The sequence below is a fragment of the Terrapene carolina genome, unplaced genomic scaffold (genome assembly GCF_002925995.2).
Source record: "Terrapene carolina triunguis isolate 2854851 unplaced genomic scaffold, T_m_triunguis-2.0 Scaffold18, whole genome shotgun sequence".
NCBI lineage: Eukaryota > Metazoa > Chordata > Testudines > Emydidae > Terrapene > Terrapene triunguis.
In genome coordinates, this window is record NW_020664369.1 from 9,218,634 (window position 1) to 9,244,183 (window position 25,550).

The 25,550-nt window shown below is 41.8% G+C and overlaps 1 protein-coding gene across 1 annotated transcript in view; it reads right to left on the reverse strand.

Moving 5' to 3' along the window:
* The window catches only part of LOC112113274 (protein diaphanous homolog 3-like), a 470,784-nt gene that overhangs the window by 225,204 nt on the left and 220,030 nt on the right, over positions 1-25,550 (reverse strand). Inside the window, exon 17 of the mRNA XM_026652145.1 lies at positions 15,692-15,793. Coding sequence (XP_026507930.1) covers positions 15,692-15,793 — 102 coding nt within the window. The remainder of the gene's footprint in view (positions 1-15,691; positions 15,794-25,550) is intronic.

The following is a 25,550-nucleotide window of genomic DNA, read 5'->3' on the forward strand; positions in this document are numbered from 1 at the left end:
GGCAGAAAGGGATCTAGGGGTTATAGTGGACCACAAGCTAAATATGAGTCAACAGTGTGATGCTGTTGCAAAAAAAAGCAAACGTGATTCTGGGATGTATTAACAGGTGTGTTGTGAGCAAGACACGAGAAGTCATTCTTCCGCTCTACTCTGCTCTGGTTAGGCCTCAGCTGGAGTATTGTGTCCAGTTCTGGGCACCGCATTTCAAGAAAGATGTGGAGAAATTGGAAAGGGTCCAGAGAAGAGCAACAAGAATGATTAAAGGTCTTGAGAACATGACCTATGAAGGAAGGCTGAAAGAATTGGGTTTGTTTAGTTTGGAAAAGAGAAGACTGAGAGGGGACATGATAGCAGTTTTCAGGTATCTAAAAGGGTGTCATAAGGAGGAGGGAGAAAACTTGTTCACCTTAGCCTCTGAGGATAGAACAAGAAGCAATGGGCTTAAACTGCAGCAAGGGAGGTCTAGGTTGGACATTAGGAAAAAGTTCCTAACTGTCAGGGTGGTTAAACACTGGAATAAATTGCCTAGGGAGGTTGTGGAATCTCCATCTCTGGAGATATTTAAGAGTAGGTTAGATAAATGTCTATCAGGGATGGTCCAGACAGTATTTGGTCCTGCCATGCGGGCAGGGGACTGGACTCGATGACCTCTCGAGGTCCCTTCCAGTCCTAGAATCTATGAATCTATGAGACAAATTTCAAATCATCTGTGGGGAGCTCAAGTCCCCAATTATTTCTGTTTTATGACACTTTGTTGCCTCTTTGATTTCTCTCAACATTGTGTACTCAATATATATTTTACTGACCTGCAGTACAACAGCATAAGTCTACTAGTATGTTTGACCACACCACACCTTTAATGGGGGGGGGGGAGGGGGAGACATCATGCTAGCCACTCCTTTCTAGGGGTCTGGGAAATAATTTTCCCCTCTGCCTCATTGGCCTAGGTGGAGTGGGGCGGGGGGGGGGGGGGGGTAAGGGGTGTTTCGCCTGCCCCACAGCAGGTTCAAGGAGGGCTTTGTTATGGTGAGTAGGGAAGGGAGTTAGGCTACGATGTCATAATTCCTTATCTAAATGTGGGGTGGATGTCCAGTGCAGATACTCCATATCAAAGGTATACAATGACCGAATAAATGGCTTGGTAAAGGACTTAAAAGGTGTTGGTTAAAGGAGCAGAACAGGGTGGGTTTCTGGGCTCCTATGACTGGTACAGCAGGGAGCCAACTCCCCTTTCTTATGGCCCACCTTAACCCTCCTACAAGGAGGGGGGAAAAGGGGGACTGTTATGGTCCTAATCTGCTGGGTAGTCCCAGACATCTAATAATAAAGTTGCAGCCTGATTAAAACCATATCAAATATCTCTTGTCCTCCTTCGGTATAGCTGGACAATGCATTCTTATAGTTTGCAATCCATACCAATTCAGCTGTCTGGACCTCACTATGTAGAATTTGTATCTAATAGATTCCATAGAATCTTTAGGCTATACTACTCCTCCCTATTATTTCTGACTTAACATGTCATTTCTTCAGCCAGGTATTAGAGTATCCCATTGATATTTGTCATTCCACCATGTTTTAGTGATATCTGTAACATCAAGATCCTCTTGTCCTGTCAGATATTCAAGTTGACACATTTTTGCTTTCAAGCAGCTCTCATTTATATGTAGACATTTATAGTTTTTATCTCTAACCATGTGCCTAACACTTAGAACATTTCTACATAAGGGGTTTGCACTATGCCTATCTATAAAGTTATTTAACACTTTGTCTGTCACAAAGTAGTGTTAATCACTATCATTTAGTGAACACTTCAATTATTTCTTCCTCAGAATCTAAATTTCTTGTATTTGTGTCAGACATTTCAGTACATTAATATTCTTCTTAATCTTTATCTTTTCTTTCAGGTCAACTGTCATCTATGTTTAACAGTAATGCAGGAAGTACCTGACAGATCATTTGAATTAAAGCTCCAATTTCTGTTTCCGATCTAGGTTCAAGTCTGAGGTACAGAATCTTCAGTACTGTGCAAAGGACTATGCTGTATTTGTGAAGCAGCACATTTCAGTATGCCAATCAAAATTTCTCTTTTGCAACCATACTGAAATGTAATATCATACCTAATTTGCTGTCCTCTACTAGCACTACTTCCTTTTCCACATTACCTTTTTCCAGGTTTGTCTTTCCCATTAAATATCTGTTTTCGGTTCTTTTTCGTTTGATTTATTAGCTTGTATATTTCCAGGTTGAATACAAAATTCTGCCAATAATACTTCTTTAAGACTCATGTTGTTTCTTTATTCTCATTAGTGTTTCAAATACCACTCAATTTATTACAGATGAACTAGCTATTTAGTTTTATGCTATTAATCATGCCATTCTATAAAGCTAAGCCTATCATGGATCTCTGGTTTCTGACACTTTCCCTCAACTTAATATAGTACATTTCATTAGTAGTAGTAGTTTATAGGCCAGTTGCTTTTCAATACACATGAAAAGCAACCGGCATGAAAGGGTCCAGTGGTCTGACCTTGACTTAGGGACTTAAATTTGCCTGCCCCACAATACCTTGAAGAAGTGTCAAGACTGAAAGAAGAGTCTTTCAGCAGGAATAAAAATTGTTGGCACCTCTCAGTGGACATAGTCATTCAATAGTGAATATGATTCCTTGATACACTGGAACTGGATTAGGAGAAGGCAACTCCTTAAAAATAGAGATTTGGGTTTGGTGTTCCTAATGACTGGTACAGCATGGAGACAACCACCTCTTCCCCACTCCTTAACTTTCAGACAAGAGAGAAAAGTGGGGTCTCAGCAACAGTGCTGGAATCAGGTTTATGGGGTGAGGAGGAGGTGGCAACCCCTACCAGGTAGAACAGATTACAATAGAAAGGATGACCTGCTCTGGATAATTTATTGATAGATAGTCCCCAGATGTGTTACTTAATAAAGCTGCAGCTTAGTTAAACGTCATTCCTGGTGTTTTGTCTTTCTTCCTCTGGAGTCCAGGGCAAAGACAGAATCTGTGTATTGTAATAACGAAACGTTCCCCACCATCCAGGTGTCACCAGCAAAGAAATCCATTTTCAATCACTTATTTAAAAGACTCTTAGAAAAACTGTTATATCCAGAAAGCAGAACATCTATATAAAGACTTCTAAAGCGCTAGTTGAAACACTAAAACATAAACCTTGAAAGAAGGCTATCTGAGATATGACAAGTCCAAAATTGCCTACAGCAGTGGTTCTCAAACTGTGGGTCGTGACCCCATTTTAATGGGGTCGCCAGGGCTGGCTTAGACCTGCAGGGGCTCGGGGCCAAAGCCCAAGCAGAAGGGATTCAGCCCTTTTGGGTGGTGGGGCTCAGGTTACAGGCCCCCTGGCTAGGCTGAAGCCTTTGGGTTTCAGCTTTGACCCCTTCCCTGCCCAGGGGAAGCTTGGGCTTTGACCCCCCGCCCCCCGGGTTTCGGGTGGGCTCAGGCTTTGGTCCCCCCTCCTGAGGTCATGAAGTAATTTTTGTTGTCAGAAGGGGGTTGCGGTGCAATGACGTTTGAGAACCCCTGGCCAATAGCAAATGATTTGTGCTTTCCTTTTCAAAATGAAACCAATTAAGTAGGCTGTGCTATAAAATGTGAATACCGCTCAACAAATCCAACCAGCAAGTATCAAGTTTACATATTTGAAAATAAATGAGATTTATATTACTGAACTAAATCATCTGCTGTTTTTAAACATTATCTATTTGAGCAAGATTATTTGGTTTTAAACACAAAGAAGAAGAAAACACATGCAAATTACTGATAAATTTTACACTACTATTGATACACAATACGGGGAACTAATAATGGGATCTCATGTGCATGTTAAACATTTTCTTCAAGTTCTTCAGCAAAACTGGTTTCAAGTCAAAATAGGATAATTGGAACATCTTACTAAATGTTTAAAATGCTAATATAGCAAAACAAGTACCTACAGTGTGATCTGGAGATAAGTTTAACATTAAAACCTCTGCTAATAATTTCATGCTAATTAAGATCATCTGCCCTGAAGGTCAGTAAAACCTTAGTCCTTTCCAGAGCTCTATCACGTTAGAATTCCATGATGTTATGTGGCTACCTGTTTTAAAAAGCAGTATAATAAGCAGTCCTTTTGGTGGCTAGTAATAGGTTTTACAGCATACATGACTCAAAGACTGGTCATAACTAATTCAATATAAAAGAAAAAAGTTAAGATATTAACTTAGGAAAAATTAATCTCAGTAAGTCAATGAAATGGAAAGTACTAAATATAGTAATCAAAGATTCAACTGATCTAGATTTTAGGAAGCATAAATACACTTTGCCAAATATTTGAGCAACAGAATATAACATTCAACACAACTTCAGCTCAAGAGCAACATCATGGAGCTAAACTAGAATATACAATAGAACAGATTTAACAGCATGTATAGAATACTTCAAGGATGTATGCAGGAAAAAAAGAAAACAGTAGTATCTGATAATATCTAAGTTGCAAGACAGCAGGATGGAGCAAGTGAAGGAAAAAAAATACAAGAAAATAAAGTATTTTATCTCCAGAAAAGCCAAAAGTCTGCAATGGAAGATAAGAGTAATACAAGATTAAGACAATACTGACTGCAATAAGAATAGCTAACATAAAAGGATAAAGTGAGTTAAGAGGATAATTGTAGAAATAATTGCACAAAAGCAATTTAAACAGTCACAAAAACAATCCCAAACAACAAGGAACAACCTGAAATGGAACCTGAAATGTTTACTACTGTACCCTCTATGTCTATAAGGCTACAAACAGAAGTTGATTAACACAAGCTGAAGCTAGACATATAATATTGTAGCTGTCATATCATAAGTAATCTTAATAAGTGTCTTCTCTAGCTGTTTCTTTTAGGGTAACAGATCTTTAATTGTGAAAGTAAATCCAGGAAAAAAATGTAAAAAAACTATAAAAGTTTTATGAACCACAAAAGCAGTAATTATCTGTTTAGCCACTGCTTAGAAGGCATATAACTTTTTTTGGTCTTTTGCTTTCAAGCACAAGATCAAAACAAATTAATACAGAAATTCTAAGGGTTTAACGCACTAAATACTCAAAATAATATGCCTGAAGAGGGCAGCAGCCTAAAAGATGAACTCAAGAGTTATGTACTACATTCATATTTTATTGAGCTCTTCTCTCACTCATTTCAAGACACGTGATGCCTTTTTCTTCAGCGAAAAAGTGGCAAATATACTAAGATGATGCATATTTGGCTGAGCAAAAGTTCCTACAGAAATGAGCTGGAAAATCTGAGCTTACTGCCCAGGAAGAGTAAACCAAAGCAGTGGAAGCGGATTAGTTTAATGGAAATTCAAGGGCTTATATGAAGGGAATCAGAAATCCAATGGACATTTTACACTCAAAGACAAAAAAAGTGACTAATCTGAAACTGAAAAAACTTAGTTTTCAAAAAATGAATAAGAAATGGATGATGTGAAAGATAGGGTACGCTTCCCTGAGAACACCTCTTGTTTTAAAATAGATCTATTAACCAGATGACAGACAAAACAGCAGATATAGAAAGCAGAAGTCCAAGATTGAATCACTCCCGGCAAAGGGTTTCTCAGAAGAGTATATTGGAAAATTGAGCCAAGGTAAAGACCATTCCTTACCTCTATTGTAACTGCTGTTCTTTGAGATGTGCATGTGGATGTGTAGTCCACTCAGGCATGCACACATCCTGCACACTGAAACCAGAGAACCTGGCTTAGCAGCACTCATTGTGGTAGTGCTCATGCCCTTTGGCCCTAGTAACCCACCCCTCAACTCCTATCTGTTCATTCACACTGCAATCCAAGGCTGGAGACTCTGATGCGGAGAGCTGGAGACCGGCCGTGGAATACATGCCTGCACCCACATCTCGAAGAACAACCGTTACAGAACAGGTGAGGAACCGTCTTTTCTCCTTCAAGTGGTTGCAGGCATGTATTCCACTCAGGTGACTCACAAACAGTTCAGGTAGGTGGTGGGGCTTGGAGTCTACTTAAACAATGACATGCAGAACTGCCTTCCTGAAGTTTGCTGTACTTGTGGTAATAGCATAGTGTTTGGTAAAAATATGCATAGAAGACCATGTAGCAGCCCTGCAAATATCCAATATGAAACATCACTGAAAAATGTGACAGATGTCAGATGTGCTCTCATTGACCGGCTGACCTTTTATCTGATCGACATAGTAGTCAAGGTAATGAACAAAATGGTTTAGACCTTTCCAAATAGAACACCAAGCGCACTACCTCACATCTAACGTACAGGGATGCTGCTTGTCTGCATTTGAGTGCAGCTTAGGAAAGAATACAGGCAATTAAATAACCTGCTTAAGATGAAACGATGAAACCACTTTGGACAAAATCTTTGGATGTGGTCTTAATGACACTTTTTCTTTGAAGAACTAAGTATATGAAGATTCTATCATTAAGGCTAATTTACTGACTCTTCTTGCGGATGTTACAGCCACAAGAAAGGTTGCCTTTTGGGAGAGGAGAGACAATGAACAGGTAGCTATTGGCTCAAATGGAAGACACATGAGGGTGGCCAGTACAATATTATTATTCCACAATCAGTCAGTTTCGTTCACAAGTAGATATAGTCAGACAATACCTTTCAGAAATCTCACTTTCATGGAGTTGGAGAAAATCAACTCTCTTTGGATCAGAAGATGAAACAGCAGGACTGCTGACAAGCAAACCCTCAATGAGCTGAGAGAGCCAGACCCAAGGACTTCGAATGCAACAAGCAGTCCAAAATGTCCTAAACACGAGCCAAAATGTGTTCAATTCCCTGAGATATTGACCAAACCAAAAAACACACTTAACCAATAAATAGAGCGAATAGATGTTTTTCTACAATTAAGCAGGATCCTCTGAACTGCTTCCAAGCACTGTCCTTCCTTCTCATCTAGCCATGTACCATCCAGGCCATGAGGTGTAGATTCCTCAGCACCAAAGGAATACCCTGGCCAAAATGCTGAGTCAGCAGGTCAAGAAATTTGGGAGATGAAACAGACAGGCTGAGAGGGTCAGAGAACCAACAATGTCTTGGCCAAGCTGGCAAAAGCAATATTAGATTGGCATGGTCCCATTTCAGTTTGAGGATAGCCTGTGAAATTAACAGAATAGGGGGAAAGGCAAACATTAGGTCCATTCCCCAGTTCAGATGAAAGGCATCAGTTAGAGAACCTGAGCTGAGTCTGACCCAGGAACAAAACTGACGGCACTTCTTGTCCTTTGTTGCAATAACTGACAAAGCTAGTTGGGGTGGGCTCCTCTCTGCTTGTTCACATAATACGTTTCAGTACTATTGTTGGTGAGTATGTGGACTGCTACTCCCCTGAACTGATCTTAGAAGGCACAACACACACTGTAAATGGCTTGAAGCTCCAGTACTCTGCTATGGCACTACACTTCCGTCTGTGACCACAAACCCTGAACATTTAACGTTCCTAGATGCACTCCACAACCTATTGTGGAGGCAGGCATTGGCGACTACTGTTCTGGTTGGCAGAGGATGGGCAAAGGTAACACCTTGGCACACATTGTTCTTGTTCTTCCCAACCACTGTAGAGAGTTCAGTATCTCTGGAGGCACTCAGACAAGTCTGTCCAATGACTGGCAGATCAAGCAATAGACCAACTTCAACCATGACTGAAGAAGACAAAGATGCAATCTCACATGCTGAACCAAATAAGTGCGTGTGGCATATGCCCTAGTAACTTCAGGTTTACAGAGATTGTGCTCGAAGAATGAGATTGGAGAGCCAGACAAAGGCATCAAATTGCCTGGAATTACTTGTGTGGAAGAAAGGCCCTCAAATTCATAGAGTTTAGTAGAGCTTTAGTGAACTCACTTTTTGAGTTGGAGTCAGTGTCAACTTTGCTTTGTTCAAATTCAACCCCAGTTGGTTGAAGAGGTCCAGCTTGAGCAGGACATGACTGAGGACTTGTTCCTCAGATCTGCCTCTCACTAGCCAATGATCTAAATATGGGGAGACATGAATTCCCTTCCTTCTGAGATAGGCCACTACCACCATCATGCATTTGGTAAAGATGCATGGGGCTGATGACAGGCCAAAAGGGTGAACCATGTACTGATAGTGTTGACCAGTGACAAGGAATCTCAGGAACTTCCTGTGACCTGGGAAAACCGACTAATTGAAATAGGTGTCCTGAAGATCAAGAGCAACAAACTAGTCATTGCAATTCAATGTGGGAAGAATAGTAACCAGGGTATACATGCAGAGTCTCATATACTTGATGTATTTGTTGAGACAATGGAGACTGAGGATAGGTCTCACCCCTCCCTTGGACTTGGGGATCAGGAAGTACAGAGAGTAGAATCCCTTTCCCCAGAGAGTAGAATCCCTTTCCCCAGTGAAGAAAAGAAACTTCCTCTATATCCCACGCCGCTTCCCACAGCCCACATTGGCGAACTGCAGCCAGTGGGAGCTGCGATCGGCCAAACCCGCGGACGCTGCAGGTAAACAAACCGTCCCAGCCGGCCAGCGGATTTCCCTGATGGGCCGTGTGCCAAAGGTTGCCGATCCCTGTGCTATACTACTGTCAGAATTCCAGTGCTACGCTGGATTTGAAACAGTGAACTGGAATCTATTCTGACAATTGTTCAACAAAATTGTTAATGAAAGTTCCATTTTCAGAACATCCTCTGCAGTTCCATTGTCTTTAAATTATATCCTCATGTATACCTGTGCAAAGGTAGTAAATGCAGTAGTGTTGCAGAAAAGGTATTATTTGAGGACAATAGGGCAGTACTAGTGTAACTGAGGGCAGCATTTGACCCATAAAATCTTTATTACTGGTGATACCTATGGCAGCAAGAACATAGTTTGAATTTAAGACACCACGCTGAGTTAGATGTCTGTTGTAATTACCAGCCTTTTTCTTGTCAACTGTGTAAAAAATTTTAGATTGTAAACTGTTCATGGCAGGCATTGCTATATACTGTTAAAGATCCAGGATATTGTTGGCACTAAGCAAATAAAAATATCTTGATATGGAAACCATCGGCAATAAATATGGAACACCCAAATGGCACTTTTACGATGATACATTCCCAAGTAGAACATTTTAAACTTGTAGTGTTCATGATCAATATGTTAATGTCAACACATTACATATGTACAATTGTTGTAACTTCTGGTGCATACATTTCTCAGCCTGGTAAGGCTCAAATGTGGAAGAAAATACAGCATAGGAAGATTTAAAAAATGGGGGATTAATTTTAAAATGTTCTAATTATATAGTGTAATGCCATTTGCTGATAAAATATTTAGAATAGAAATGTTGTATAATAAAAGAATATCAAATTTTGCCTCAGTTGGTGGTAAATTTGGAGGATAAAAACATTTCCAGAATTTAGACTGTCTTAATAGTTAAACATGTCAACTTTCCATTGCAAGTCTGATTTTGACTATCCCTCCACTCTCCAATTCCAGATTTGCCTAAGCAATCACTTGACATTTTTCATGCATAGTCCTTTTCCAGAGAAAGACTTTTCTAGACAATGTGGGGGGTAGTCAGTCAAAGTGGTAGCCATTTAAAAAAAAAAAAAAATCAGTTTTCCTCTTTAATAAGGAGCCCTTCACAGGGATTTTAGTTCAAGGAGCAGGGCTCACCTGGGATTTTCAATGATATTACAGAGAATGAAATAAAAATGTAGTTATAATATTCCACCAGCTGCCAAGTTTTTCTAAGGGATTTATTTACAAAGCGAGCCCTGGATAATCATGCAAATCTTGCAGTGCTTATCATAAAAGAAAACTACAAAACCTTTTGAATTTCTATTACCACTACTTAATTCATTTCACATATTAATTGGAGTAACACACACACATAGATTAAATGTATAAAAATCGATAAAAATACATTTGCTTACACTATTATTCTTTTCTCCTCTAAATAAATTCTTTTGAAGAACAAGCAGCCTGAAGAACTGACATATGCAAAAACAACTAAAAAATGTTAATTACAGTTCCCAAATTATTTATCCTCAGAAATTTAGTTTTATTCTCTCATTACTGTCAACAGAATCTCTCTGCTAATATTGCTAAATTTTTCTTCAAGAAAAAGCTTTAAATAGTTAATTCTCCCCAAAATAGACTTTAATGGTACTTCAAGCTATAATGAAATCACCCAATAGATATTTAGTACTTTTATATGTTATAGTTTCTTTTTCCATATTTTTTGTAATACACTCCAAAAGGAATTAAACATTTTTCTACATTGATTTTATCCTTTTGAAAAAAAAAATCATTCATTTTATTCAAAGGAAACTAAAACCAATATCATGCGATTGGTTATGTCAGTCTGTGCAGCAATATCAATTAACATCCAAACAATTCTGAGATTAACTCAGCTTCCTGGGTTGGGGGTCCAGGTGCCGTTGTTTGGGGCTAAGCAGGGTGGGGGTCCAGGTGCAGGGCACTGGGGCTCAGCAAATCAGTTGTTCATGGGGGGGAGGGGGCAGCTCAGCTGGGGGTGGTCTGGCTAAGGGGGGGGGTCCCAGATTCAGGGGGGTGGACAGATGGGGGGCAGCTCCCCATATAGTGACCCGTCCCCTCACTGCCTGGGGAGGGGGGGTCGTGTCAATCTATTTTTCCGGGGGGAAAAAAGAGTAAAATCTGTGGGGGACATTAATTCTGCACTTTCATAGAGGTGCAGAATTCCCCCAGGAGTAAACCTGCTTCATTTCTTAGTGGGCATGATTGGGAAGGTGAATGGAAGATTAAGTTGTAAACAGGGCCTTAACAAGCAGTATATTGGAGTCAGGGTGTCTGTGCTAGCTAAAATAAACAGAAACACCGTGATGCTAGGGACAATGGACAAAGTAAGTTAGGACTATAAAGATGAAATAAAGAATAGGTCGAGAGTGGACAATGCATGGACAGAGAATGCTATGCAGGGATTGGTTCATACAAAGTAAACAAGTCAGTTTATATACCATATACCCAACCCCCTATACTATGATCAACTCAGTGTAGCTTTGCTGTAGGCCAAATGAAGGAACCTGAGTGATTAAATCTGGCATTGAACTGAGGTTTTCTGGATCCCAGAGAACTGGACGAAGTGTTCTCCCAAAATAGGACAAGGTATTCTGGATAAGCCAAGTGGGAAAGGTCTAGGAGAGAATCCCAGGAAATAGCCTGGCTTGAATCAAGGGAGCCTTATCTGGATTCTTAGACACAGACAGGTAGAGCTCGAGAAGCGGAACTCCTTAATGTCCAGTTAGAAGGATCCCAGGTAAATTCGCTGTTGCCTTTTCTCAAACATGAAGTGAGGAGAATAAATGGCAATAAGAGAACAGCCTTCCAGCATGCTCAGACAAAAACACAACCCTAGGAGTGCTTTAGTAGGAACATAAAATATAGAACAGAATTTTGCTGAGTCATAAAAATAAGAAGGTACCTTATTCCAGGATGTTAACTGAGGTTTCCCTGTCACAGAGTTGTGAAAAACAGCAACAGTATGGTCTGTTTTGAACAGTGATAATTATTTACTTCATCTCCCTGATCCATGGGCAGTAAAAGGTGTCCTTATTAGAAGCAGATGTACTGTACTAGTAGCAGCAGATGGGGGAGGTATGGAGCGCTGTAGTTGAGAGGGAGAACTCCTCCTTTCTGGCAAAGGCAGCTATTAAATGCCTACACACAGGGCTGAAACTGGACTGAGTTGGACGGGCATTTTTGCTCTTACAGTTCTTACAGCAAAACACTTCTCTGCCTTTATATGGCCTCAGTCTGAGGAAAAGTCTGTGAAGCAAAAAAAAGCTATCCTTGGCCTTGAAAATGCCTCAGCAAAGTAAAGATCAGAAAGGGCAGTAACCATATATGGAAGAGGTGAAAGAGCTTTAAAAAAAAAAAAAAAAAAAAGCTAACTCTGAACACCAGCAAAACAAAAGTTCTTCATCAGCCAGCTCCCAGTCAATCATCAAACCCAGCAAGGAAGATCTATATTGACAAAGAACTGAAAAATGTAGAATACTTGGCCTATCTTGGCAGCCATAGATATTGAGATTCAACATGGAACCTGCTGAGCCAGCCTTGCCTTTGGCAGACTGTCTCGCCAGGTGTTCAACAATCACATCATCAGAACACACACTAGACTTTTAGTTTATAAAGCGGTGATAATCCCAACTCTTCTCTATGGTTGTGAGACTTGGGTGACCTATAGAAAACACCTGAAAAACCTTGAATGGTTTGTTGAAAAATCAGGAAGTCAAAGGACTTTGTGCAAGTTCACTTGATAGCAGAACAAAATGGGCTGTATTCCAAAATAGACACAGCCAAGACCTATCCCACCCATTTAAAAGTCTCATTCTGCCTGTAAGTCTGCAGATCAGAGGAAAACTCCATAGTTGGGTATGAAAGAGAAGCAACTGGAATTATCATACTGCATAGATGAAATCAAATAGAGCACTATTCTCAGAATTGGAATATCAGAAAACTAGATTTGACAATCATAATAATAGACTTTTAAGCTTCCTTACTTCAGAAGGAAGACAGCGGTATTAAATGCATCCAAAGTTATTTCTGAAATTACACAGATATAAAACCCAACTAGAGTTGAGCATGCATTTCAGATCCCAAGAAATCAATTACCATAACATGGCAGTTTTAAAAGTATCAGATTTGTAATAGAAATTGGATTCTGACATCAAGAAAAAAAATCAAAAATAAAGAAACTTATACTACCTAGGTGATCTGGACACTGATCTACATTAAAGATTGATGAGATCAACTTATTTTTGGTTTAAATTTCTTTTCTAAATACATCTGCCTCACTTTATATATAAACTTTCTCTTTCAAATGAAACAAATCTTTAGCAAGTTAGCTCCTTTCATTGTATGATTACATAAGAGCACAAATGTGCTTGCAGTTGTTGCCCATTAGTTTCTCTTCATGTTTATAAAAGAGAAGTAATTATAGTGCTAGTTCAGATCCCTGCTAACTAGACTAAGACATGACCAGAGGTACACATACAGTATGAAATTATGGGCAATTTAAACGTTAGGTGAAAATATTGATATATTAGATTGCCAGGATTTTTTGTGTTTGTTTGAACATTGCAGATGAACAATCTTAAACCTTTCTTCTTTTCATTTATGTAGAATACTTTGTTGCAGAATCAGTCAGCCACAATGAGTTAAAAAGAAAAACAAACAAACAAACAAAAAAACCCTCAAAACCGGACCTGAAAATACAAAAAGTGGAAACAAGGACAATTTGCTCAGCATGAGTAAAAAAGAATAACATAAGCATCTAGGGACAAAATCTGAAAGGCAAAGGTACAAAATGAATTACAAATAACAAGGAACATAAAAGGCAATAAGAGGAGAAAGTAAGACATAAGAAAAAGACAAAGGAAAGTATAAGGTCTATTACTTAATTGGGAAGGAGAGCAAATAATGGATGACACAGGAAGGCTGAAGAGCATAATGCCTATTTTACTTCAGTCTTTACTAAAATGGTTAATTGTAATCAGATACTTTAACACAATTAATATTAACAACAAGGGGGAAGGATCTCAGACCAAAATAATGAAATAACTGGTTATAGAATATTTAGATAAATTAGATGTATTTAAGCTGGCAAGACATGATGAAATTCACCCTTCAGTATTTAAGGAACTAGCCAAAGCAATTACCTTCCATATCTCATGGAGGATGAGTGAAGTCTCAGAGGACTACAGAAGAGCATATATAGTGCCTATCTTTAAAAAGTCAAAAAAGGAGATTCTGGAGAATAATGAATTAGCCAGCCTAAATTTGATACCCAAAAAGAGTACAAATTATTAAGAACAGCCAAACTGGGTAAGACCAATGGTTCCCAAACTGCAGTGCCTTACCCAGAGTGGGGCAGTCTGGGGGCAGCTCCACCCACCTTCTCCTCTCCACTTGCCCCCCTCAGGCCCAGCTCTATGGCCAGGTTGTTGTGGGAAGCCAGAGCCAGGCAGTACGGGGCAGTTGCTCCTCTGGCTGGTGGTGTCATTGAGCGGGCAGCTGTGGCAGTCTCCCATCTGCAGCTGGTGCCTCAGCTCCCAGCCCCCTCTGACTGCTCATGCAGCTGGTAAGAGCTTCCCGGGGCCGGGGGGGGGGCCACACCCAGTTCTGGGGCCAGCAGAGCCTTTGAGTTATATTTTTGGTTGCAGCCCCCCACAACCCAGATAGGCTAGGTGGTCTGATGAGGTGAGTCAGGGGGTGGAGGTGGCGCTCCCTCCCTGGACCCTGCTGTGCGGATCTGACCCGAGCCCCGACAACCTTTGCCCCCCCAAAATAGAAGTCAAACTATGCCTATGACCAAGGGTCCCTTGCCCTGGCCCGCACTCCCCTACCTCCACTAGGTCCTGAGGTTTTTAATAGTATGTTGAGAGGGGGCCTCAGCAAGTAAAAGGTTGAGAACACCTGCTGAAGAGTCTACTTCTCTGTTCTCCTGATATCATTCTTCCCTTGTCTGCTCTGGAAAGGAGGAAGAATCTCAGAGTCTGTGCAATAGCAGACTCCATACAAGAAATGAAGGGATGAATCTATGCACTGTACTGGGAAGGGAGGAAGAAGAGTAGAGAACCCAGCACTGTCTCCAGGTCCAATCTCCCTTTCTGCTTGCCTTCCTCCCTAGTAGCACTGTTCCTATTGTTACAAAGGTTACTCACCATATTCCAGTCATCCATCTATTGCTAAACACCAGTGATGCCCTCCTCACCAAAACTTTTATTCTCCACCAGTCCTTTTCACAAAGCCCATTTCCCCATCAACACTTCATCCTGGTATATGCTCAAATCCTGACATTTAGTGGGAAACAGAACTGTTCCAGTTGACTGGAATGCTTCAGAGGCCACTTGTTTTGCGCCTAATGGTAGAACTAAGGTGACTTGCAAAAAGAAAAAAAGTGACAAATCAAAATTAATTTTAAAACTAGTACTTCATAAAAGGCATTGAGAATTAAGATCAATAATCTCCAAATACGGGTCTCTACTTCGCCCACCGTTTTTCCCATCATGACACAAATGAGCACTATTACCCTTGCATCCTTTCACTTACCCCTCTATATTCCTTCTACTGTGTGTTTGGAAAATGATGTGACCCACTCATCCCCCTGTTATGGATTTGCGAAGGTGAGCAAAAGCTGTACTATGAGGAAATATGCTGTAAAACATATGCCCAAAGACACAGTTAGGTTAGTGTGGTGATGTAAAAGGGTTTTTTGCCCATACATGGTGGATTGACAGCAGAAAGTTGGTGTGGAAATCTTAACTAAACATTTGATTTTTTTTACATTTTGTCATGTTACAGAATGACTTTTGCCATGGAAATTCCAAAATATCTAGAGAGTTAACATATTTTAGATATCTATGAAAATTCTACCACAGAAATGGCCATTGTAAATGATTTTGCTGTAGAAAAGTTATATGATTAATAGTTACTTTATTTCAATGAGGAGACAAAGGACGATATAACAAATGGGGTTTATGGAACTATAGATATGTCAGTTGATATTTATCTAGAAAGTACCATCACTTTTCTCCTCCAGCTTCTGGTGATATTTAGGAACAAAAAGGTGAGAACACTTCAACACTGGTTACTAATGTAAGACAAGTGAAAAATAGCAGCAATGGGCTAGTACTCACCACAATTCCAAACTGCTCTGGTTCAGATAAATTATTATATTCACTCTTGAATTTGGATAGTGTATTCAGCTGCTCTTGTTGAGGAAGATGTTTTATTAAATTCTAAAAAGAAAAAAAAAAGATCAAATTATGAACATTGGAAATCTCAAATCTTGCATTGCCTGTATATCCAAGTACAGATTTTCATGCAGGATTATTATTGATATTGCAGCAAACTATAAAATCAAATGTGAAGACAAGGTCTCTGTCCTGAAGTCCTTACAATTTATATACATAGTACATTGAGGAATGTGATTAAGAATGCACAGAAAAAGTGATTACATGGTGATGGTTAGCACACCTCTTGTATATATATTTTAATTCTTTTTTGAATACTACTTCGAAGGAACAAACGAAGTTGATAAAATACACTTCCTGTGCATGCCTAGGTAGAAAGCATGTTGGATGCAGTAGGATAGGAATTTCAAATGTAGGGTATCCAATGAGTTAACACACTAATTATTCACCTCTGGAAAACAGAGTGCTAATGGTGTTTTGGTCATAAACGAAAGTGAGTTGCACTTCCTTATCCTTGCTCCTATTTTTGTAATTCAAAACCACCACAGAATGCTGCAAAATCTGGCATGACTGAGTTGCAGATCAACAATGACCTAAGACAGAATCAGGGCTCAAACTTGACTGTTATACAGTAGTACAGCATATCAGCACCTCTCTCACATTGTTCTACAGAAGTACAGCTGCTATTTTTTTAAAAAAGGAAAGAATAAGTCTTAATAGATAAAGATTGTGAAAACAATCTTGAAAGCATGAACCAAGCGCAAATGAATGCAGTGATGTCTTCCTATGTTTGCAGAGCAGATAAAACAATAGCTCTACGAGGTATGAACAGACCAATTCATTTCAGTAACTCAGGCCATGTCCACACTTACCGGTAGATTGGCACTGCTGCAATTGATGCAGATGGTGTTGATTTAGCGGGTCTGGTGAAGACACGCTAAATCGATGGGAGAGCGCTCTCCCATCAATTTGTGTACTCCACCTCCCCGAGAAAAGTAAGGGAAGTCAGCAGGAGAGCATCTCCTATCGACCCAGCGCAGAGTAAACACCACGGTAAGTGTATCTAGTTACGTCAAACTCAGTTATATTATTCATCTAACTGAAGTAGCGTAACTTAGATCGATTTATAGCGATAGTGTAGACCAGCCCTCATATAGCCAAAAAGTTTACATGTCAATACTATTAAGTGGTTCACTGCACAGAAGGAAAAGTATCATATAGGGACAATATACAGTCTTCTGTAAGTGTTAGTTCATTTTGATAACATAATAGGCTTGAGAGAATACCTCCCCCAACACATCAAGAAGTAGCCAAACTCAAGGTGAAGAGCATGGCATCTAAGTCCCACTGAGGGGAAGCAAAGTCCAAAGAACTCAGCAGAGCCCATGGATTTATTCAAACCCCAGTGAGGGGGAAAGTAAGTCCCAAATTGTTAATTGGAGCCAAGGGAACATAAATTGTTTGAACCTTTCAACAGTCTACTGAGTGATGTCTCATTTTGCCATTTCAAGCTTATTTTGTGGACACAGCTTGCAATAGTAATCCTCCTTTTTTCTTCCTCCCTTTATGACACCTGAACAGGAACTGCAGTGATTTATAGGTCGGGGTACTGCTATGTGTGGGAAGCTAACTCATCACCCTGCCAATATTATGTATGGCTCATAATCTCACACTTCAGTGAACACAAAGTTAATTCAATTTTAAAAATTACAAAACTGTCTTTAAATAGAACAGAACTGTACTTAATACTTAGTCTTTTCTCCTGAATCTTTGTAATATTTTTACCATTCATATTGGCACCCTGTCTACTTCTGCAAATAAACACTGTCATTTAAAAGATTAACCTGTTTAATGTTCTATCTAGATATTTTATATATGTTCCAGGCACATAGGTGCTAAATCTTTCTTTTCTGGATGGCTCACTGGATATTTGAACCCAAGATCTCTGACCCATTAACCAAAGGCCACCCCAAAAGACCAATGCTTTTGAATGCAAATGTTCCAAATACCAGCTAACTTATGTTTTAGGTCAATAGTGACCTACAATAATTATGATTTGATGGCTGTTTTGTGCAGTAACTGAGGTTCTTTGAGAGGAGTGTCCCTATGGGTGCGCACTGGCCCCCTTGCACCTGGGATCGGAGACCTTAATCAGCAGTGCCTTTCAGACCATACATGCGCACCTCCCATGTCTCACGTTTTGCGTGGGATATATATAAAGCGCTGTGCGGTCCGACCACCCCCAGTTCCTTCTCTGAGGCAGAGTGTATATATCTGGCTCTAAAGCAGAGGGGAGGACGGCAGGTAGTGGAGCACCCATGCGGGGCACATCTCGAAGAACCTCAGTTTACTGCAAAGGGTGAGTAACCTTCTCTTCTTCGAGTGATGTCCCTATCGGTGCTCCACTTGTAGGTGACTAGAAAGCAGTGCCTCTAATTGGAAGGCTGGGGCTTCGAAGCGGCACATACTGCTGTTGATAGGACAGCATGTCCTAGGAGTGTGTCCACTGTGGTGTCATACATAATAGTGTAGTGACAGGGAAAAGTGTCTGTGGATGCCCATGTGGCCGCTTAGCAAATGTCATAATTGGGGACATTATTAAGAAAAGCTACCTAGGTGGCTAGTGAGCGTGTGGAATGTGCTCTAATTTTAGCAGGAGGTTGTTTGTTGTGGAGTTCATAAGACAAATGTTGACAAAGAGAGATCCACTTGGAAAGGTGTTGTTTAGAGATGGTTGTGCCTATGGAACTTTCAGCGGTTGAGAGGAATAACCGTGGAGATTTTCTGAAAGGTTTAGTCCTGTCCAAGTAGAACGCTAATGCTTGTCTCATGTCTAGGGTGTGTAGAGCTGCCTCTTCTTGGTTACTCTGATGCTTCGAGAAGAGGCAAGGAAGGTGTATCGGTTGATTGAGATGGAAAGATGATGGAACTTTGGGTAAAAATCTTGGATGTGGACGTAACATAACTTTGTCTTTATAAAACTGTGTATGGTAGATAAACCATAAACACTGCAATTTCACTGATTCGTTGGGCAGAAGTGATGGCGACAAGAAATGCCATTTTCATTGGTAAATGCACATAAAGCAGGTTGCCATTGGTTCAAATGGGAATCTAGTAAGAGAACCTACGATGCAGCCGAGATGCCAGGCCAGAGTTAGGTCTTGTATGTGGGGATAAAGATTCTGGATACCCTTCAGAAAACATTTCATGAGTGGGTGTGTGAAGATGGAATGGCCATCTATGTGGGAGTGAAAAGTAGCGATTGCCACCAAATGTATCTGAATGGAGCTGATGGATAATCATGATTGTTTAAGGTGTACCATGTAGTCATGGATAAGAGGTAGCACAGCGCATACTGCATTGACCTGATGGGAGGCCCACCAACATGGAAATCTAGTCCATCTGTGAATGCAAGTGCGTCTAGTCGTGTTGCACCTACTATTCAAAAGTATCTGTTTGACAGCAGCTGAACAGGTCATTTCAGAATCCCGGAACTACGAAGGAGCCAGGCTTTGAGGAGGAGCATCTATGGATTGGGATTAGAGAGGCATCAGTTGTTAGGATCATGATTGGTGGAGGCTGCATCTTGAGAAAGGAGCCACAGCATTGCATGGAGAGAGATTGGGCAGCATACCATCATGTGAAGGAGGTAAGTATACCAGACCTATCGTGGCCACGTTGGAGCTTTAAGGATGACAAGAGCTCAGTTCTCCTGTATCTTGCGAAGTCCTCGGAATAGGAGGGGAAAAAGAGGAAGGGCATAGAGGACTGGCGCATCCCATGTGATGAGGAATGCGTCTCCCAGTGATCCACCTCCCAGTCCTGCTCTGGAACAGAATTGAGGACAGAGGGAGTTTTGTGGTGTGACAAAAAGATCTATGCTGGGGCGAGCCGAGCAGTTGAAGATGAACTGAAGGACTCTCATATCTAGTTCCCACATCACCTCCTCAGTGTGTCCGCTGAGTGGTGTTCTGGTGTCCAGAGAGGTATGCAGCTTGAATGGTGGTGATGTGCTGGATATACCAGTTCCATAAATTCAGTTCCTCCTAGCATAAAGAGTGGGATCTCGCTCTGCCTTGCCTGTTGATGTAAAACATGCAGGCGATATTGTGGGTCATGACTCTGATGGTACAATGTTTGAGTAGAGGGAGAAAATGTTGGCAGGCATTGCAGACAACTCGTAGTTCTAGAAGGTTGATGTGTAGGGTGGATTCGGGTAATGACCATCTGCCCTGCACTGTGTGATTGTGAAGATGTGCTCCCCAGCTGATTAGGGAGGCATAGGTTGTTAGGATCATGATTGGTGATGGTTGGAGGAAAGGAATTCTGACACAGACATTCTTGGGCTTTGCCCACCAAAGTACTGAGTGCTTGAATCTCATCGTCATGGATAACAGTTTCTGGAGGCTGTGTTTATGGGGAAGATATACTGTACAGAACCATGCCTGAAGACATCACATGTGTACCCTTCCATGTCTCACCATAAAAGTGGCCGCTGCCATATGGCCTAGAAGTTGGAGGCACATTCTAGCAGAGATATGGAGGCAAACCAATATGGTGGATACCAGATCCACTATAGCTGAGAATCTGTGAGGTGGTAGGAAGGCTCTGGCCTACATGGTATCCAATTGTGCACCAATGAATTCCAGGTGTTGTACTGGCATTAAAGTAGACTTCTCTAGGTTAACGAGGAGGACTAGCTTTATAAATAGGTCCATTGTGATACAAACAGCTCAAAGAATGTTGGTCTTGGATGGGGCTTTGAGGAGACAGTCATCCAAATATGGAAAGATGACAACGCCTTGTTTTCTTAGGTAGGCAGTGATTACTGTAATGACCTTGGAGAACACCCGAGAGGCCGCTGACAGTACAAAAGGCAATACACCTTTTACTGGTAGTGGTTGTCGCCTACAACGAATCAGAGAAATCGCCTGTGGGCAAGGTGTACTGTGATATGAAAGTATGAGTATTGGAAGTCGAAGGCCAAGAACCAATCCCCCTGTTCAAGTGCTTGGATAATAGTGGAAAGAGTAACCATCTCAAAGCGCTGCAGTTTGATTAATTTATTTAAATTGCGATGGTCCAGGATTGGTCGCCAGCCTCTGGATTTCTTCTAGATCAGAAAGTAATGGGAGCAGAAACCCTGTCCCCTGTGTTTGAAAGGAACCGATTCTATGGCTCCCAGTTGCAGAAGATGTTTTATTTCTCACCATAGAATGGGTTGGTGAGAGGGATTCCTGAAGGGGTACGGGGTGGGGTGTGGTGGGGCAGGAGTATTCTTTCTTGACTATCTCTAGAACCCACTCATCCAAGGTGATTAGTCTCCATGATTGGAAAAACTGAGCCATTTGGTCACCCAGCTGGTGGGATGTCAAAGATGGTTGCAATGACTGGAAGAGTGGGAGGCTTCTCTAGGCCTCAACCACACCTTCAAAATTGTTGCTTTGGTGGGGGGGTGCATAAGAGGTATCCCCATGAGGAGTGGACAGTCTACGTTTTGAAGGAGGCCTTTGTTTTAGGCACAGGATGGCGTACTGTCATTGAGTATTGCGGGAGGAGGTGATACTTCTCCGGGTGTCTCTTCGGCACTGGCATGTAGATGCCAAGAGCTGGGAGAGTAGAGTGAGTCTTTAATAGAGTGAAGAGAATTGTTCATGCGCCGCAAGAATAGTTTTTAGCCCTCACAGGGTAAGTCTTCTACAGGGGTTTGTACCTCCTTAGGAAAACCAGAGAGGTGGATCTATGATGCACGCCTCATGACCCCAGCAGCTGTGATGGAGTACGTGTCGATATCTGTGGAGTCTAGAGAGACTTGTAGGGCGGTATGGGCTATGAGGTGTCTCTCTGATATCAGGGTCTGAAATTGCTCACTCTTGGCCTTGGGAAGGTCCCAGCAGAGTTCCTCCAACTTGCCATAGTATAAGTAGTTTTATTTAGCCATCAGAGCTTCATAGTTCGAAAATCAAAATTGGAGCGTGGCTGATGAATATGCCTTGTGCCCAAATAAGTCTAAGTGTTTCCAGCCTCTGCCTGGATGGCTGGAACAGAAAATGGTATGGATGACCTTTCTCTTGAACCGCATTGAACGCCACAGAATTTGTGGTGGGGTGCAAGAACAGAAATTCTGCATCTTTCGCCAGAACATAGCATTTTTTGTCAGCAAGTTTGAGGGATGGATGCCAGGGTCTGCCAGAGCAACTTTGCGGGATCAAGAAGAGACTCATTGATTTGTAGTGCGATCTTAAAAGAAGAGGATGTGTGCAGGATATCAAGCAGTTTATGCTGCTGGCCCTTAATTTCCTCCAAGGTAATCTGCAGGGAGTCTGCAATCCTGAAGAATAACTCTTGAAAATATCTGAATTCATCAGCAGTTTTATGTGGTGGAGGCATGATACCCTCATCAGGGGAAGGGGTAGAGAAATGTAGTTGGAGGAGCTTCCTCCTCCTGTTTCTCCTCTTGTTCTTCCTCCTCATTTGGTACCAGTGGAGGTTCCATCTCTGAAAGGAATGAAACCAATGGAGAAGGGAGAGGTGTAGGTCTCCAGCTTTGCTCCACTGGGGGTTTCCCGAATTGTGCCCTGTACATGGCCCAAGGGTCCCAATATGGCCAGTGTAGAGGGACTGAAAAATGTGGTTGCATCCATGGTGGTCCGTAATAAGATTGTGAACCAGAACAGCTGGATCTTCTTGTGCTGCTCGAATACAACTACTTGCAGACAACTCTCTTCCCCAAACTCTGTGCCTGTCTGAGCTCAGTGCACATGTGTGGGCAGTCTCTGCAATGAGTGGCTTTCTGGGATTGAAGTTGGTTGCCCTGTCATGTCTGCTAGGCTCCTGGGCAAGTAACTCCGCCCTCCCCTCTTCTTAACTGTTCCATCCCCCATTTCTGATATGGTTCTCAAGCATCGGCTAGTCAGGAAGTTTCAGTTTCAAAAAATGAGAAGTGGGCTACAATACACAGCAAAGAAAATTAGAAGGTATTAAATACAGAAAATTAAGAAGGGAGGCTAAAAACTTGTGGGAAATATCCAGGGACAACAGTTTTTGCTTTAACAAGCAGTTTTTAAAAATATACTAAGAACAAAAGAAATCTGAACAATGGAATAGGAATGTTAAATTTGCTATTAATTATGCAGAAAAGGAAGAAGTATTCAATAAACATTTCAAACAATACATTTTAATACAGACTAATACAAGGTCATACATCTTGGAATAAGTAATGCAGGCCATATCTACAGAATGGGGGGACAGTACCCTAAAAAGTAGCGACTGATAAGAATTTAGGGATCATAGTGGACAAAACTCAACATGAGCTCCCAGTACGATGCTGTGGCAAAAGGGGCTAATTTGATCCTTAGATTTATAAAGATGGGATAAATAAGTAGGAAGAGAGAGGTGATATTACCTTTGTATACCGCATCGGTGAGACCAACAACGTAATACTGGATACAGTTCTGGTGTCTAGTGCCCACATTTTAAAAAGGACATTGAAAAAATGGAAAGGATATAGAAAAGAACCGCAAAAATGATTCAAGGGCTGAACAATGTGCCTTGCGGTGACATACCTAAGTGCTCAGTACCCCCCAACCCCCACCCCAAAAAAAAAGATGAACAGGTGGCTAGATTACATTGCATAAGTACCTTCACAGAGAGAAAACACCAGATACTAAATACCAGGCCTAGCACTGAAAGTCATAATAAGAACCAATGGCTGGAAAATGAAGCCAGACAAACTCAAATTAGGAACAAGACAAATTTTTAACAGTGAGGTTGATTAACCATTGGAACAAACTACCAAGGTAAGATTCGCTATCATTTCATATCTTCAGATGAAGACTGGATGCTTTTCTGGAAGATATGCTTCAGTCAAAAACATATTTTTGGGCTCAATCCAGGGGTAAGTGTATGTAATTTGCTAGTTCGTAATATAAAGAAGGTCAGACTAGATGATTTAATGGTCTCTTCTGGCCTAAAAATCTATGAATAACATAGTGCTCAGAATACCGGCAGTAGTTGGTGACTCATCTGCATCAGGGCCGCAACACTGTTAATACGAGCAGAGTGGGTAGACAAGACTTCATAGATTTTCCAACGTTTACTGCCATGGGTGGAGCTAGCAATGTCCACAAGATCTAGCTGTCAAACTAGTAAACAGAGTAATATTCAATCTTCATGAGAGCACCTGCAACCTGACCATCCCAGAGCAACAAATAGGGCTGTGATCTAAGTTCCCTCTAAGCTGCGCGACCGCACAGCCACCTATTAAGCCCTGCGTAGGGGCTCAGGGCTGCGGCAGGGAGAGATGCCTCTCCCCCCAGCGTGGACCTGCCATGGCGGAGGAGAAGCGCCGCTCCCCGCCGGCCCCAGTGTGGACGTGCCATGGCAGGGAGAGGCGCCCCTCCCCACCAGCCCTGCGCAGACCTGTCCCAGAGAGGAACCTGTTCTCGGCTGCGGCAGCTTGGGCTGGGCTGAGGGAGGGGCTCCTCTCCCCCAGCCTCGAGCTGCTGGGGCAAGACAGAGCTGGTGGGGGAGTCCTCCTTCCCACCACAGCCCCGGGGTAGCCTGCAGCCCAAACCCCTCATCCCTGGACCCACCGCAGAGCCCGCACCCCAACCCTCTTCCCCCTGAGCCCCCTCTCACACCCTGAACCCCTCATCCCTGGCCCCACATCAGAGCCACATCACCCCTAGCTGGAGCCATCACCCCCTGCCCCCAACCCTCTGCCCCAGCCCTGGACCCCCTCCCGCACCCCGAAACACTCATCCCCAGCCCCACCCCAGAGCCCACACATCAATCCTCTGCCTCAGTCCTGAGCCCCCCTCACACTCTGAACCCCTCATCCCCAGCCCCACATCAGAACATTCACCCCTAGCTGGAGCCCTCACCCCCTACCCTCTGCCCCAGCCCTGACCCCCTCTTGCACCCCAAACCCTTGGGCCCCACCCCCACCACATGAATTTTGTTATGTGCACCAATATGAAGGTCATTTGTCACACATCACCTCCATCTTGGTGCACATAACAAAATTCATTATGTGCATGGACGTAAAAAATTAGAGGGAATACTGGCTGTGACCCTTCTTGGGATTCCCTCCAAGACTTTGTTCCACTCAGATTCCCAAGAACTCAGTTCAACTCCCGACTTCATCACTCATGTATTTGTATTTAGCACACAACAATGCTACACTGAGCTGATCAGACTCAAACGCATTGGGGTGGATGTAGGGTACATCATAGTTCCAATGTCATACAGAAACTATCTCATTTTTATATACATTTACACATCTCATTGCACTTACTGTACATGGCATCAAACATTTTAGGATTGATTTGTTTACTTAATAGGAACCAGTCCCTGTATCACATGCTCTGTCCACATGTTCTCCATGTTTTGACTTCTTCTTTACCTCATCTAGACATTCCTTATTATCTAGTTCACAGTAAATAGTTTCCTTGGTGTTCTCCCTCTGATCTTAGTTGGCTCAGACTCTGTCTTTTTTTAGCCTATTGACTTACAGTAACTCCTCACTTAACATTGTAGTTACGTTCCTGAAAAACGTGACTTTCAGTGAAACGATGTTAAGTGAATCCAATTTCCCCATAAGAGTTAATGTAAATGGGGGGGGCTCCAGGGAATTTATTTTTTGCCAGACAAAAGGCATTATATACATTTTAAACAATTTGAAACAAGCAATTTAATACAGGAATAAGTTTTAAACAATTTTAAAGAAACAATTTAATACTACAGTCATCACTGCTGAGTATGAAGCTTGGTTGAGATGGTGGAGTCAGAGAGTGGAAGA